Genomic DNA, 13,715 nt, shown 5'->3' on the forward strand with positions numbered 1-13,715 from the left:
TCTCTCTCTCTTTCTCTCTCTCTCTCTCTCTTGTGCCCCCTCCCTCCCTCCCTCCATCTCGAAACCCTGGACAGTGCGCCCGTCATGCGTATAATGGCTTCGGGTAGGAGGCTGCGGTGCCCAAAGGAGCAGGAGGGAAGGTACAGACAGCTGAAGGTTTTTTTTTGGGCACGTGGGTATCGTCTGATTTCCATTTATATATTTGTCCGCAGTATTTTTGGTCAAGAGGAAACTCTTCTTATTCTTCATTACCTTCGATTTGGAGGTTAAAAAAAAAAAGGGCTGAGAGACCTGCAAGAATTATGGAGAATCATTCAGTTTACCATTTTTGATGTTTTTAAACATCTTGCATATATGTTTGTGTGTGTGTGTGTGTGTTTTTGCACGTACACACAGAGACATATATATATATATTTATATATATATATATATATATATATATATATATATATATATATATATATATATATATATATATATATACATGCACGATGTTTAACAACTACAAAATACATGCACGATGTTTAACAACATCAAAATGGTAAAATTAATTAATCAATATTTCGTTGTTTTTATTTTTACTTATTTTTATTTTTCGTGCAAAATTTAATGCACGATGTTTAACAACGACAAAAGTGATAGAATGAATTAATCAGTATTTTGTTTTTATTTTTACTTATTTTTATTTTTCGTGCAAGAGTTAATGATATTTCTCTTTTCCGCTTTGCTGCACAAATATGGCATTCATGTACACGACTGGTAATCGTGGCGCCCACCCCCCCCCTTTTTTTTTTATAGATATGAAGTTGAATGTGCGTGCGGCGTTAACAAGGCCCCCAGCTGCGCCCAAGGAACTTATGGATTTGTTCTTCTCCGATTTAGAGAACAAGGAACTAGAACTCTTGCAAATGAACGGTTTCTGATCAAGTCTCTCTCTCTCTCTCTCTCTCTCTCTCTCTCTCTCTCTCTCTCTCTCTCTCTCTCTCTCTCTCTCTCTCTCTCTCTGACGTCTTTAAGACATTGCTTTCTCACCAGGAATAGGTTTGGTCTGAAAATAATTTTGATAAACTCTCTCTCTCTCTCTCTCTCTCTCTCTCTCTCTCTCTCTCTCTCTCTCTCTCTCTCTCTCTCTCTCTCTCTCTCGTCTTTAAGGTATTGCTTCCTCACCAGGAATAGGTTTGGTTTGGAAATAATTTCTGATAGTCAGTCTCTCTCTCTCTCTCTCTCTCTCTCTCTCTCTCTCTCTCTCTCTCTCTCTCTCTCTCTCTCTCGTCTTTAAGACATCGATCTCTCACCAGTAATAGGTTTGGTCTGAAAATAATTTCTGATAATTTCTCTCTCTCTCTCTCTCTCTCTCTCTCTCTCTCTCTCTCTCTCTCTCTCTCTCTCTCTCTCTCTCTCTCTCTCATGGCTTCGCTGTCTTGGCAATCAATGTCCTTGTTTATGGTTGCACTCAGACGCATTTTCTTATTCTCGTAATTCTAACTTTCTTTCTCAGGCTGTGTAGGATTCGTCCCTATACTAATATACTTTCATTTATCATTTATCATTATAAGGGGAATGTCCTAGATAACTTCAAAACTGATCAAAATTCTGATCTTTTAATCATCATATTATTTTCAGTCACAATATGCACGCATTTCATTCATGCATATTGTGACTAAAAATAATATGGTAATTAAAAAATCAGAACTTTTTATGAGTGATGAAGTTATTTTGGACATCCCCCTCATAATGCAGCCATCTGATTCAAGTTAAAATTCACCCGCTTTACTGCATGGCAGGCTCTGTATATCATTTTGCACGGTAATAATAATAATAATAATAATAATAATAATAATAATAATAATAATAATAATAATAATGTGGCAATACCATGGGACACCAGAGTAGATGAGAAAGAAAGAGAGAAAAGATTGATAAGTATCAAGACCTGAAAATCGAAACAAGAAGGATATGGAATAAGCCAGTGGAAATTGTACCCATAATCGTAGGAACACTAAGCATGATCCCAAGATCCCTGGGAAGGAATCTGGAAAAACTAGATGCCGAAGTAGCTCCAGGACTCATGCAGAAGAGTGTGCTACTAGAAACAGCGCACATAGTGAGAAAAGTGATGGACTCCTAAGGAGGCAGGATGCAGCCCGGAACAACCTCACGCTATAAAAACCACCCAGTCGAATAGGATGACTGTGATAGACCAAAAATAAACAAATAAATAATAATATAATAATAATAATAATAATAATAATAATAATAATAATAATAATAATAATAATAACAATCTCCTTAGACTCTCGTGGACGACGCATGTCTCCAAAATGGGCCACAGTTGATGACGATACCCAAATCATCGAAGTCTCATTCGGCACTGTAGAAAGTTAAGTATACTTTAGTTTTACCAGACCACTGAGCTGATTAACAGCTCTCCTAGGGCTGGCCCGAAGGATTAGACTTATTTTACGTGGCTAAGAACCAATTGGTTACTTAGCAACGGGACCTACAGTTTATTGTGGAATCCGAACCACATTATAGCGAGAAATTAATTTCTATCACCAGAAATAAATTCCTCTAACTCTTCATCAGCCAGCCGGGGGAATTTAACTCCGACCCGTCGGGTGACAGTCTGAAGCTCAACCGACTCAGCCAACAAAGGGCTCGGCACTGTAGAACTGTAGAATAGTGTCACGTCCAATTGATTGCGAGATTTTTTTCTTAATAATCCGATGTGCATCCCGGCGGGATGTTCAACCGGAGGAGACTAATGATATGCTCAAGACCTCCGCCTCTCCGTCCGTTCCCTCTCCCGCGTCCCAGAGAGATGAGGAATCCCAAGGAAGGTGTCCCGGGACCATGAATTAGGAGGTGATGTATGCCGCAGGGATTACACGGGAGGAACGGCTATTCGTCTTATCTGGCGGTCCGTATCGTCTCGTCCAGACTTGCGGAAGGAGGAGGGAAAGGGAGAGAGAGAGAGAGAGAGACAGAGAAAGAAATAATAAAAAAAAAAAAGCTGGTTCAGAAAAGGTTTTCAGATACAAAAGGAAACAAGTTAAAAATGCGCCGAAGTTTCTTCGGCGCAGTCGAGTTTTCTGTACAGCGTATAATCAACGCCACCGACAATAGATCTATCTTTCGGCGGTCTTGGTATAATGCTGTATGAACCGCTGCCCATGAGACTTTAAGCACGGCCCGGTGGTTGCCTGTCCTGCATCGTTGCCAGACGCACGATTGTGGCTGACTTTAATCATTTAATAAAATCAAAACTACTGAGGCTAGAGGGCTGCAATTTGGTATGTTTGATGATCGGAGGGTGGATGACCAACATACCAATTTGCAGCCCTCTAGCCTCAGTAGTTTTCAAGATTTGAGGGCGTACAGAAAACTAAAAATGAGTGCGATCGCTCACAAGTGTAGGGAAAAGACCAAGCAGTCTGGATGGGTATGAAGAAAGGTCGAGATAAGAGGCAAAGGAGAAGAAATTTGACGTGAAAACGGAGACGGGAGGAGGTAGAAACATCAAGAACGAGGAGATGGAAGCACAAAAGGGAAGTTCCGCACCAGCATGAATAATGGAGGAGAGAAGAAGAAGAAGAAGAAGAAGAAGACGGGGCGAGGTGCGAAATAGTCACAATATTGAGGATACATAATGAAAGGCATTAGAATTGCAAATGTGGTGGGTAGAAGAAACGCTCGGCGAGCGAATCCGCAATGGGATTCTCCTCGCTCACGAGGGCGGCGCCTTCGGGAGGGAAACTGATGGGGAAGTGGAGTGCATGAGATATATATATATATATATATATATATATATATATATATATATATATATATATATATATATATATATATATATATATATATATATATATATATATATATATATATATATATATATATATATATATATATATATATATATATATATATGTATATATATATGAATTTTTATCGCATCATCTTTTGATATCCAATTCGCGCTAGTTTGGGAGTATCACCGAAGGGGATTTATAATTGATGGATGGTTTGGTACCTAAGTGGCTCGAACGTTCGATATATATGCTCACGCACACACACACACACACACACATATATATATATATATATATATATATATATATATATATATATATATATATATATATATATATATATATATATATATATAAAAATTTCTGACTCACATCAGGATCGAACCCAGGTGTTTCAGTTGAAAGATGTGAGTCAGAAATTGATTTCTGTTCCGCACGTAATTGTGTGTTGATTATTTCTATATATATATACATATATATATATATATATATATATATATATATATATATATATATATATATATATATATATATATATATGTGTGTGTGTATGTATAAGGAGAGAGAGAGAGAGAGAGAGAGAGAGAGAGAGAGAGAGAGAGAGAGAGAGAGAGAGAGAGAGAGAGAGAGGACAGTAATGCAATTTTGGATAAACTCCTTTCCCTGATGTATGAACCAAGGCCATTTTGATCGTATGCATGCATGCAATAATCACAGAATGTTTGCCTGGACTAGGAAATGTTACCTTCACATTCATCTTACCGCATCTTTTGATTATAGCCATGCATATAATTAGTTTTATTAGAGCCGAAGTACTTATACTTATTGACACTTCATGCTGTTTGATGGAGAAGAAGCTGAGGAGGTTAAATATATATATATATATATATATATATATATATATATATATATATATATATATATTTTTCAGTGTGACTTGAAGCAGTTGAAAGGAAAAACACACAAATTGGTGAACAAAAACCCAAGGGTTTTATTGTCTTCATACTGAACAGGGAGCAAGACGCTCCGGAACTGTTTGTGGATTTATCAAATATTTTTCTTCTCCAATTTTTGTGTTTTTATTTCTAAGTTTCAAAGTTCGTAGCCGATCTGTTATCACCAAAATGAAACAGGTCTTATTTTCGGTGTATGAAAAATTAGAGTTGGTGTCAGGCTCTGAGAAACTCTACGGAAAGGGTGCTTTGAATTTCATGACATGCGTGATTCTCTCTCTCTCTCTCTCTCTCTCTCTCTCTCTCTCTCTCTCTCTCTCTCTCTCTCTCTCTCTCTGAAAGGAGTTGCAGAGATTTGCAGTCATTCACCTACCTGGCATTGGGGGAACTCGCTGGGTGCTGTTTTGTCAAAGACCTCTTTCCCCCTCTCTCCCTGCTGCACTCCTCCTTCGTAATTTGACCCCCTACTCTTTGTCAATATTCCTTTCTTTTCTTTCTGTACCAGGTCTAGATAAGTGATTGAGGCTGTCTGTCCCGTTGTAAAAAAAAGCTAAGTACACCTTAGTTTTACCAGACGTCGTTGTACAGTAGATGTATATATGTATACCTACTTATAACGTTTAGTCTTTTGGAGAGAAAAAAAATTTTTTTTGATACAAACAGCCGTGATTTGGCCACATGCATGGAGCCTTGATTGTTTTACAGGGACATAATATATACGTGACCCCTACAAGTCCTAGGCTTTGTTTCCCGGGATCCCGGACAATTTTCAAAGTTTAATAATCCCGGGGATATTTTTGCAAATCCCGGGATAAATTCAAGTACAAAAATAGGGACAAATTTGACTGCAGGATGGTTGTGGACTTGTTGTGCTGTTTATATTTTTATATACTCTAAATACAGACAATTTCTGTCATTATCCTTATGGTAATGATGATAGATGTCTAGATTATGTCACTGTTTTGATATTTATGTAAAATACTTTATATTTTCAGTGAATTGTATTTTCCCATCAACAGCATCTTGCTAAAATTGCTAAAATCTTGTAAAATTTCAAGTTGCAACACTTTTGCAAGATAAGGCCTGTCAAATAAATCCGTGGAGGGAAGATAGCGCGTCTGTTTCACTGTTTTCAGTTTATTGCAGTAACTAAATCTATAGGGGACAGGGGTATAAAACCGTCACAAAATAATCACGTACAAGTTTGCAGATTTTTCAAGAGGAACATATTCCTTCTTTATCATGTGGAAACGTAGTATTACTGTTTACCTAATGCTTTATTTGTGTATTTGGGACGGTAATCACGCGAAGCAGTCCCAACAGAATGTATACTTTGTAGAAGTTTGCCACAAGTTTTGAACAAGAAGTGTTTGTGATGAGTGACTGCAGCCCGTGTGGGGTACCGTCCATTGTGTCGTGTTATATGAGATCTTATTCTGTGAGAAACTTCTTAATCATTTAGTTCGTGTTATAAATAAAGAATGCATACGTTTAATTTTTCCTCATTTATTTTTACTGCATTTTCTGTCTTTAAGTACTCTTTTCATTTCACTGGGTGTAAACGAAAACAATTTTTTTTTATCAATGATCATGAACTATAATACGCATTGCCATTCGCACTGGAATTTGGAACCAGAACAAAATTAAAGTAGTAAACGAAGCATATTTTAGCTCTTGTTCTTATTCCTCTCACTTTGTTGACAAACAAAGTGTATGTTGTAATTAAACATTAGGTGGAATTAATAAGACAGTCAATCTACAGTAATAGTTCTGCATATCTAGTAATGCTCAGCACATCAGAAGTCTGAAATGGAAACAAGGTATAATGTGATATTTTAGAAAATTGAAAATCCCTATAATTCCCGGGATCCCGGAATTTGGGCTAATTTTATCCCGGAATCCCGGGACAAAGAAAACCCTCCAAAACGCCAATCCCTACCTATACAGCTGACGAAGTGTAACCTCTCCTTTGCAGGATCCGGAGCCGTGGGCCTGGCCCACTTCGACAAATGCAGTCACGACGAGTGCCTAAGCGGCGTCCACATCTGCTCCCACGACGACGGCGTCATGCACTTGATCACCCGCATCAACGAACTCTCCATGGGTTACACCGAGGGGCGCCTTGAGCTCTGCGTCGTCGGGGGCTTCCAGGACGCCCGCGCCATCTGCGAGAAAGTCACACTTTCCTTACTGAGTGAGTATGTCCTTACTGAGTGAGTATGAGTCCTGTTCCAGTGCCTAGAAGCTGAACTCAGTTATCAGTCGAGTGAGCGAGAGTGGGAGAGATTAGGTCACGAATCTCTTAAGTTAGAGTTTTTGGGCTAATCAAGGGAGGCCAGTGAGTTGCCACAGGTCCTGTTTGGAGATTTATTAAGATGTCTACATCCTATGTGGAGATTTATTAAGATGTCTACATCCTTTGTAGAGATTTATTAAGATGTCTACATCCTATGTGGAGATTATTTATTACGATGACTACATATTATGTGGAGACTTATTAAGATGTCTACATCCTATGTGGAGATTTATTATTAAGATGTCTACATGCTATGTGGAGATTTATTAAGATGTCTACATCCTATGTGGAGATTTATTATTAAGATGTCTACATACTATATGGAGATTTATTAAGATGTCTACATCTTATGTGGAGATTTATTAAGATGTCTACATCGTATGTGGAGATTTATTAAGATGTCTACATCCTATGTGGAGATTTATTATTAAGATGTCTACATCGTATGTGGAGATTTATTAAGATGTCTACATCCTATGTGGAGATTTATTATTAAGATGCCTACATCGTATGTGGATATTTATTAAGATGTCTACATCCTATGTGGAGAATTATTATTAAGATGTCTACATCCTATGTGGAGATTTATTATTAAGATGTCTACATCCTTTATGGAGATTCTTTAAGATGTCTACATCCTGTGTGGAGATTTATTATTAAGATGTCTACATCCTATGTGGAGATTTATTATTAAGATGTCTACATCCTTTATGGAGATTCTTTAAGATGTCTACATCCTATGTGGAGATTTATTAAGATGTCTACATCCTATGTGGAGATTTATCAAGATGTCAACATAACTATTTGAAAACAGAAGTAGTGTGCATTACACTCATTTCATACCACTGTTGATAGCGCCATTGCAACTGTAGCTTAATAACCCTGCTTCTCGTTACTCTTGATTGCTAATCAGAGCGCGTCATGACTGAATTAATTCAATTGAAATTTTATACGAACACTTGACCTTAATATTAGACCTCATGGGGTTTCTTTCTTCCAGACGCGATGCACAAGAGCCCACCGCAGATTCACCTGGTCTTGTTATGCACAGGAGAGATGAACACGACCCTTCGTGGCAACATATCGTGGCCCCTCGTCAAAGGCATCGGTGGGTGGTTGGAATAATCGTCATCTTGCATCTTCATTTTATGTTTGATGTTGAGATATATATATATATATATATATATATATATATATATATATATATATATATATATATATATATATATTCATACATACATACATACATATATTTACATATGTACTGTACATATATATATGTATATTATATTAACTTTTTTACCTGATTCATTTATATATATATGTGTGTGTGTGTGTGTGTAGATTCATTTTCAGCTGTATTTGTTTTAGAATGTCATAACACACACATGCACGAGAGAGAGAGAGAGAGAGAGAGAGAGAGAGAGAGAGAGAGAGAGAGAGAGAGAGAGGAAAACATAAAGAGAATCATAAAGTTCTAAAGTAAACCACCAAGAATCCCTCACGACTTAGAAGACAGCAGTATGAAAGCCCAAGTTCCTATTAATATGTCATGAATAAGGGCATGGCATGCATAGTGATTCCTGTCTGTTGCTTGCAGGCGTCAGCACCCAGACGGGCAAGATCTTCCCAGCCACATTCACAGACAAAGGTCCATACCTCGTCCTCCGGTCAACCAGGGTCTTCACAGGGGCACAACAGGTATCTCGCTCTCGTCGAAGTGTTTCGTATAGGCCAGTGTATGATTTGCTGTCGAAAGCTGATCAGTTTGGGGAGCTTATTATTTTCTTTATGTTCTTTGCGCCGTTCCTTTGGCTCTTAGCTACTGGCTGCAACCTCTTTCTTTCATTTTACTATGCTCCGTTCATATCCTCTTTCTTCCATCTTACCTTCCTCAACCCTCTCCTAACAGTTGATTCTTAGTGCAACTGCTTTGAGGTTTTCCTCCTGTTACACCTTTCAAACCTCCTTCACTCTCAATTTTCGTTTCAGCGCTGAATGACCTCATAGGTCCCCGCGCGACCTTTGGCCTAAATCTTATATTCCTATCCTTTGCTTATTTTCTTTAAATTCATTACCTCAGGACAGACGGCGGGTCCTGATGGGCATTAAAATGGCAGCAAATCACGATTACAGATTATAGAAAATTCATCCATCCCTCCTCTTTGAAGAAACAGAAGATTGATCAGATTATTATTATTATTATTATTATTATTATTATTATTATTATTATTATTATTATTATTATTATTATTATTATTATTATTACAGGTTTTGGGGACTTAGATACGACTCATGTTATCCTTTCATTTTCCTCCCATAAGAAGTGACTTTCCCAAATATACCAGGGCAGCTGTAAACTGATAGTTCATTTTGTATTAGTTTGTGTCGCACAATTGTTTATAGATACTGAAGAATTTTAGCTAGTGCTCGATGGTTGGTCAGAATGAATACTGATTTGGCCTTAATTCATGTTCAGCTATTGAAAGGAGTACTTAATTACCTGGATACAGTAATATTTCAAGAACCAAAATGAAACCGGGTTGATTTTCATAGAAGAAATGCCAGTTATGTGAATGTACTTCGCAAAATGCTTTCCATACCTAAACATAACATAAGCGATTAATGTCAGCGCTCGAACAGAATGAAATCTGCGCCCTCTCTTTCTCTAATTGAATTTCGGACTTATTTTCCAGATGGTTGATATCTACGACTGCGCCCTGGGTCTTCTGAGGATCGGCCCTTTCAATTATGAACCCCACGCAGGAGTAGAACTCCTCCTCCAGCAGACAGACGAGGTCATCCTCCAGTGTCTGTCCACAACTCCAGAGGTCGAGGGCCCCACATGGGTGAAGATGGTAATGGCTGAAGTTTATTCATACGGATCATATTATTATTATTATTATTATTATTATTATTATTATTATTATTATTATTTCAGTAGGTGAGACCTATTCACATGGACCAAGCACACTCAAGGGGCCACTGATTTGAAATTCTTTAAGCTTCCAAAGAGTGTTGGTTTCAACCTCCCGCCGGAGCAGACCCCACACTGCGGCAGTAACTGATCATGGTACAGAGCCAGTGATTTTTCATCGCTCTGGGGGAGAGGCGAACTCGCGACATCTGAGTGGCATACCACCACACTAACCACTATACCAGAGGGGACTATATTATGTGTCATTGTTAAGAAGAAGATTTTGTGTTTCACGACCTAAGTGGTTTTCTGCTTTGCAGTTCAGTAGCCATTAATACTTAGGTTCTTTTTAATGTCACTTTAGCCCTGATGAATTATGGTAAATTTATAACTGTGGTCCAGTTTTAAAAGACCTTGCCTTTTACGGGGAATGACTACAGAAGCCTTTTTGTGATTTTATAACAGCGATCACAACAGTATTTTCTCTTGAAAAATCTGAGAATTGCAGTATGAATTACACGTGCGTGTCTCTTTCGTTGCAATGCAATATAACATTAGTGTAAATATCGAATATCTTATTTTCCATGATATACAGAGTAATGCCATATTTTCTTTTGCGGACAGTATTATACGAGTATATAGTTTCTAGAGATTGTTTCCTAGGAAATCTGAGCCTCATCAGGAACAGCCAAACAGAAGCTATAGTCGACATTTTTATTCCACCGGGACGTTTCGGCTTTAACACACTGATCCATTTTCGACCTAAAATTGAGGCAAAACACCAAAATATATATAAAATCATTACAGTTGGGATTTGCAGATTAAGTTAGAGAGCTTGTTTAAATTGTTACCAACAGCGTGAAAGGGGAATAATAGTTTAGAAGGGATGCGATGAAGTGAACAGGTCCACTATTGAAACTCGTTCGTATTTGATCATTTTGCATGCGACAGAGCATCGCCTGGCCATTTCCAAACACTAAATTTCTGCTGTGTCTTCCAGGTGCGCGAAGTCTTGAAGCACATCAAAGAGCACCCATTCCCCGCCGTCACCATCTTCCCAGACAACCGCCCCCACTACTTCAGGAGAGACAACCTGGGCACCTGGTCCCCAGCCGAATTGCCAAACAACAACGACTCGACTCCCGACGCCAACGTGCAGGCAGCTGCCCAGGCTGCCGTAGGAGCTGCCGTGGCTGCCACTGGGGCGTGGACACAGGCTGGAGGCGTCACCACAACCTCAGCTCCACCGACACCCGCTCCTCTGTCCACTGCCCCCTGGGGGACCTCAGTGCCACCAAGGTCAGTTCAGTGTCAGTTTTGAAAGCGCTTTGTTCTACTGCCCCCTGGGGGACCTCAGTGACACCGAGGTCAGTTCAGTGTCAGTTTTGTAAGCGCTTTGTCCGACTGCCCCCTGGGCGACCTCAGTGACACAGAGGTCAGTTCAGTGTCAGTTTTGAAAGCGCTTTGTTCAACTGCCCCTTGGGGGACCTCAGTGACACCGAGGTCAGTTCAGTGTCAGTTTTGTAAGCGCTTTGTCCAACTGCCCCCTGGGGGACCTCAGTGACACCGAGGTCAGTTCAGTGTCAGTTTTGAAAGCACTATGTTCACATGAAGGATCTACTATTATTTCGTATAGATGATTCCAGTATAAAATGGTGGATACTTGCGCTCTACGAATTGCTATGGCTTTTTCGAAGGTCATCATGGAGTATGCAAGATATTTATCATGTTTTCTGTCACGCTTACGTCATTGCCATCTTTGCTTTGGGATTCGGCAGGATTCCACGTTTCTTGAAGACAGTGTGAAAGACCTTTAGGGATTTGTCGTCACGAATTCGCTGTGAAGAGAATCATGAATAGTCCACTAAGATGTATCATAATTCTTTTAATCATTTTCATGTCTTCAACCTACAAAGTAGACCCAAAAGACATCTTTTGTATACTGTATTCTGTATTCGTTATTCCTGCAACACTATTGATGACTAAATGATCAGCTTCAATTGCAAGTTTTCCTTGATTTCCAGTATTCCAGTTCGTACTTTTGTGATATTCTGTTATTTTACTGCCTCGCATTTCGCAATTTAAAGCTTAATTTTCAATAGATTATGAACTGATCTATTCATCCATTTATTATACACAAGCTGTACGGAGGACACCTGTTATATCTATATATGTAATAATTATGCGTCACAGGTAAGACATTACAGTATTACACCACCCCAGCATTTAGTCTGACACATTCTTCCTCATTTGGAGCAGCGAACGAAGGTGAGAGGGAACAGGAATTTGAAAAGCCTTTCGTGACCTTCCACTTTGTCACACCACGCGAACTGCAGAGCTTTTCACATCAGTATTTTATGCGTACATTCATATATTCACAGACATTAAGGTACAAATGTCGTTCGATGTGAATTCACTCGGCCTCAGAATAAATGCGGAAGGAGAATTTATGAGATAAGCGATTACTTATAAATTCCCTTTCCGTGAGTATTCTGAGGTCGAGTGAATTTCATATTGAACGACATTTATAACTTAGTGCTCATGGCTAAAAATGTCACGGTGTATATAGCAAAAATACACACACACACACACACACACACACACACACATATATATATATATATATATATATATATATATATATATATATATATATATATATATATATATATATATATGTGTGTATCAATTATAAGGAGCCCCTAAAAATGCCAAAATGTAGAAAGTAAAGGCTATATTTCAGATACCAAACTGTCTCTCTCCTCAGGTCTCTGAAAAATAGCCTTTACTTTCCACATTTTTGCATTCTTATGGGCTCCTTATATTTGATGGAATTCCGTTTTAACAGAAAATATTTCACAGTCATATATATATATTTGTGTATATATACATACACATACATACATACATACACATACATACACAGGGCTCTTCAAAACCCACTGAAAATGACGTTATATCGTGAGGCCAGGTCATACACCGAGACATGATGAATGAGACCAGTGAAATTCTTTAATACTCACATCGAATGAACAGGTGTTATTCATAAAACTCTCATTTAAAACGGAAAGCAACGAGATTCTAAAATTCTTAGAAGCAGAGAAGAGTCAAGGCGTAAACATAAGGTACCGTATTCAGAAAACTACCGAATTTCTTGCATGCGTACATAGTTTACAATTTCGATTTCCTCTGGAATGTACTAATGCGCCTTAGGCCTCTAAGGTTTGTTTGCCTAGAATATTTAGAAATGGGTAAAGTCAGTGAAACAGGTATAAAACTTTGCTCTCCGGGAGAATTCTTACAGGGTTTAAAATTAGTTTTGGTTACTATTTGCAGTGTTTCATGTAAATCGATAACCAATACCATGAACGTCGTGTGCCTTCCGCGGACCCAGTAACTCTGTCTGTGTAAGAATGAGTTTAAAGATCCCGTGAAACCAATTGTCGGTAGCTTTTCAAGACGCCTCTGTTATTTCTCCTTATTGAAACTTTAAGTTCCATGTTTCCTCTCGTTTTCCTTCAACGCCCAAAATACTGTTTCTGTTATGGTTATACAACATTTTTCATAACGCACTTGAAAATAATAATCGCCATCAGCATGTAAGCCTTTGAAACATATGTTTAGGCAGCCTGTAAGGACAGCAACCTCATTTCACCAATTCTTGTCTAGTTATGGTCTCTTAAGGGGAAAAGGTGAATGGTGAAATCGGTAGCATGTGTGATTTACCAAGACCAAAGCTT

At 38.5% G+C, this 13,715-nt stretch overlaps 1 protein-coding gene across 2 annotated transcripts in view; it reads left to right on the forward strand.

Moving 5' to 3' along the window:
- Positions 1 to 13,715, forward strand: part of Ntan1 (N-terminal amidohydrolase 1) — a 397,928-nt gene that overhangs the window by 380,923 nt on the left and 3,290 nt on the right. For both annotated transcript variants that reach the window (XM_067128816.1, XM_067128815.1), the window contains 5 exons: positions 6,738 to 6,956; positions 8,059 to 8,166; positions 8,659 to 8,759; positions 9,755 to 9,916; positions 10,976 to 11,274. In XM_067128816.1, the coding sequence (XP_066984917.1) occupies positions 6,738 to 6,956; positions 8,059 to 8,166; positions 8,659 to 8,759; positions 9,755 to 9,916; positions 10,976 to 11,274 (889 nt within the window). The remainder of the gene's footprint in view (positions 1 to 6,737; positions 6,957 to 8,058; positions 8,167 to 8,658; positions 8,760 to 9,754; positions 9,917 to 10,975; positions 11,275 to 13,715) is intronic.

The sequence above is a fragment of the Macrobrachium rosenbergii genome, chromosome 27, assembly GCF_040412425.1.
Source record: "Macrobrachium rosenbergii isolate ZJJX-2024 chromosome 27, ASM4041242v1, whole genome shotgun sequence".
Taxonomy (NCBI): Eukaryota; Metazoa; Arthropoda; class Malacostraca; order Decapoda; family Palaemonidae; genus Macrobrachium; species Macrobrachium rosenbergii.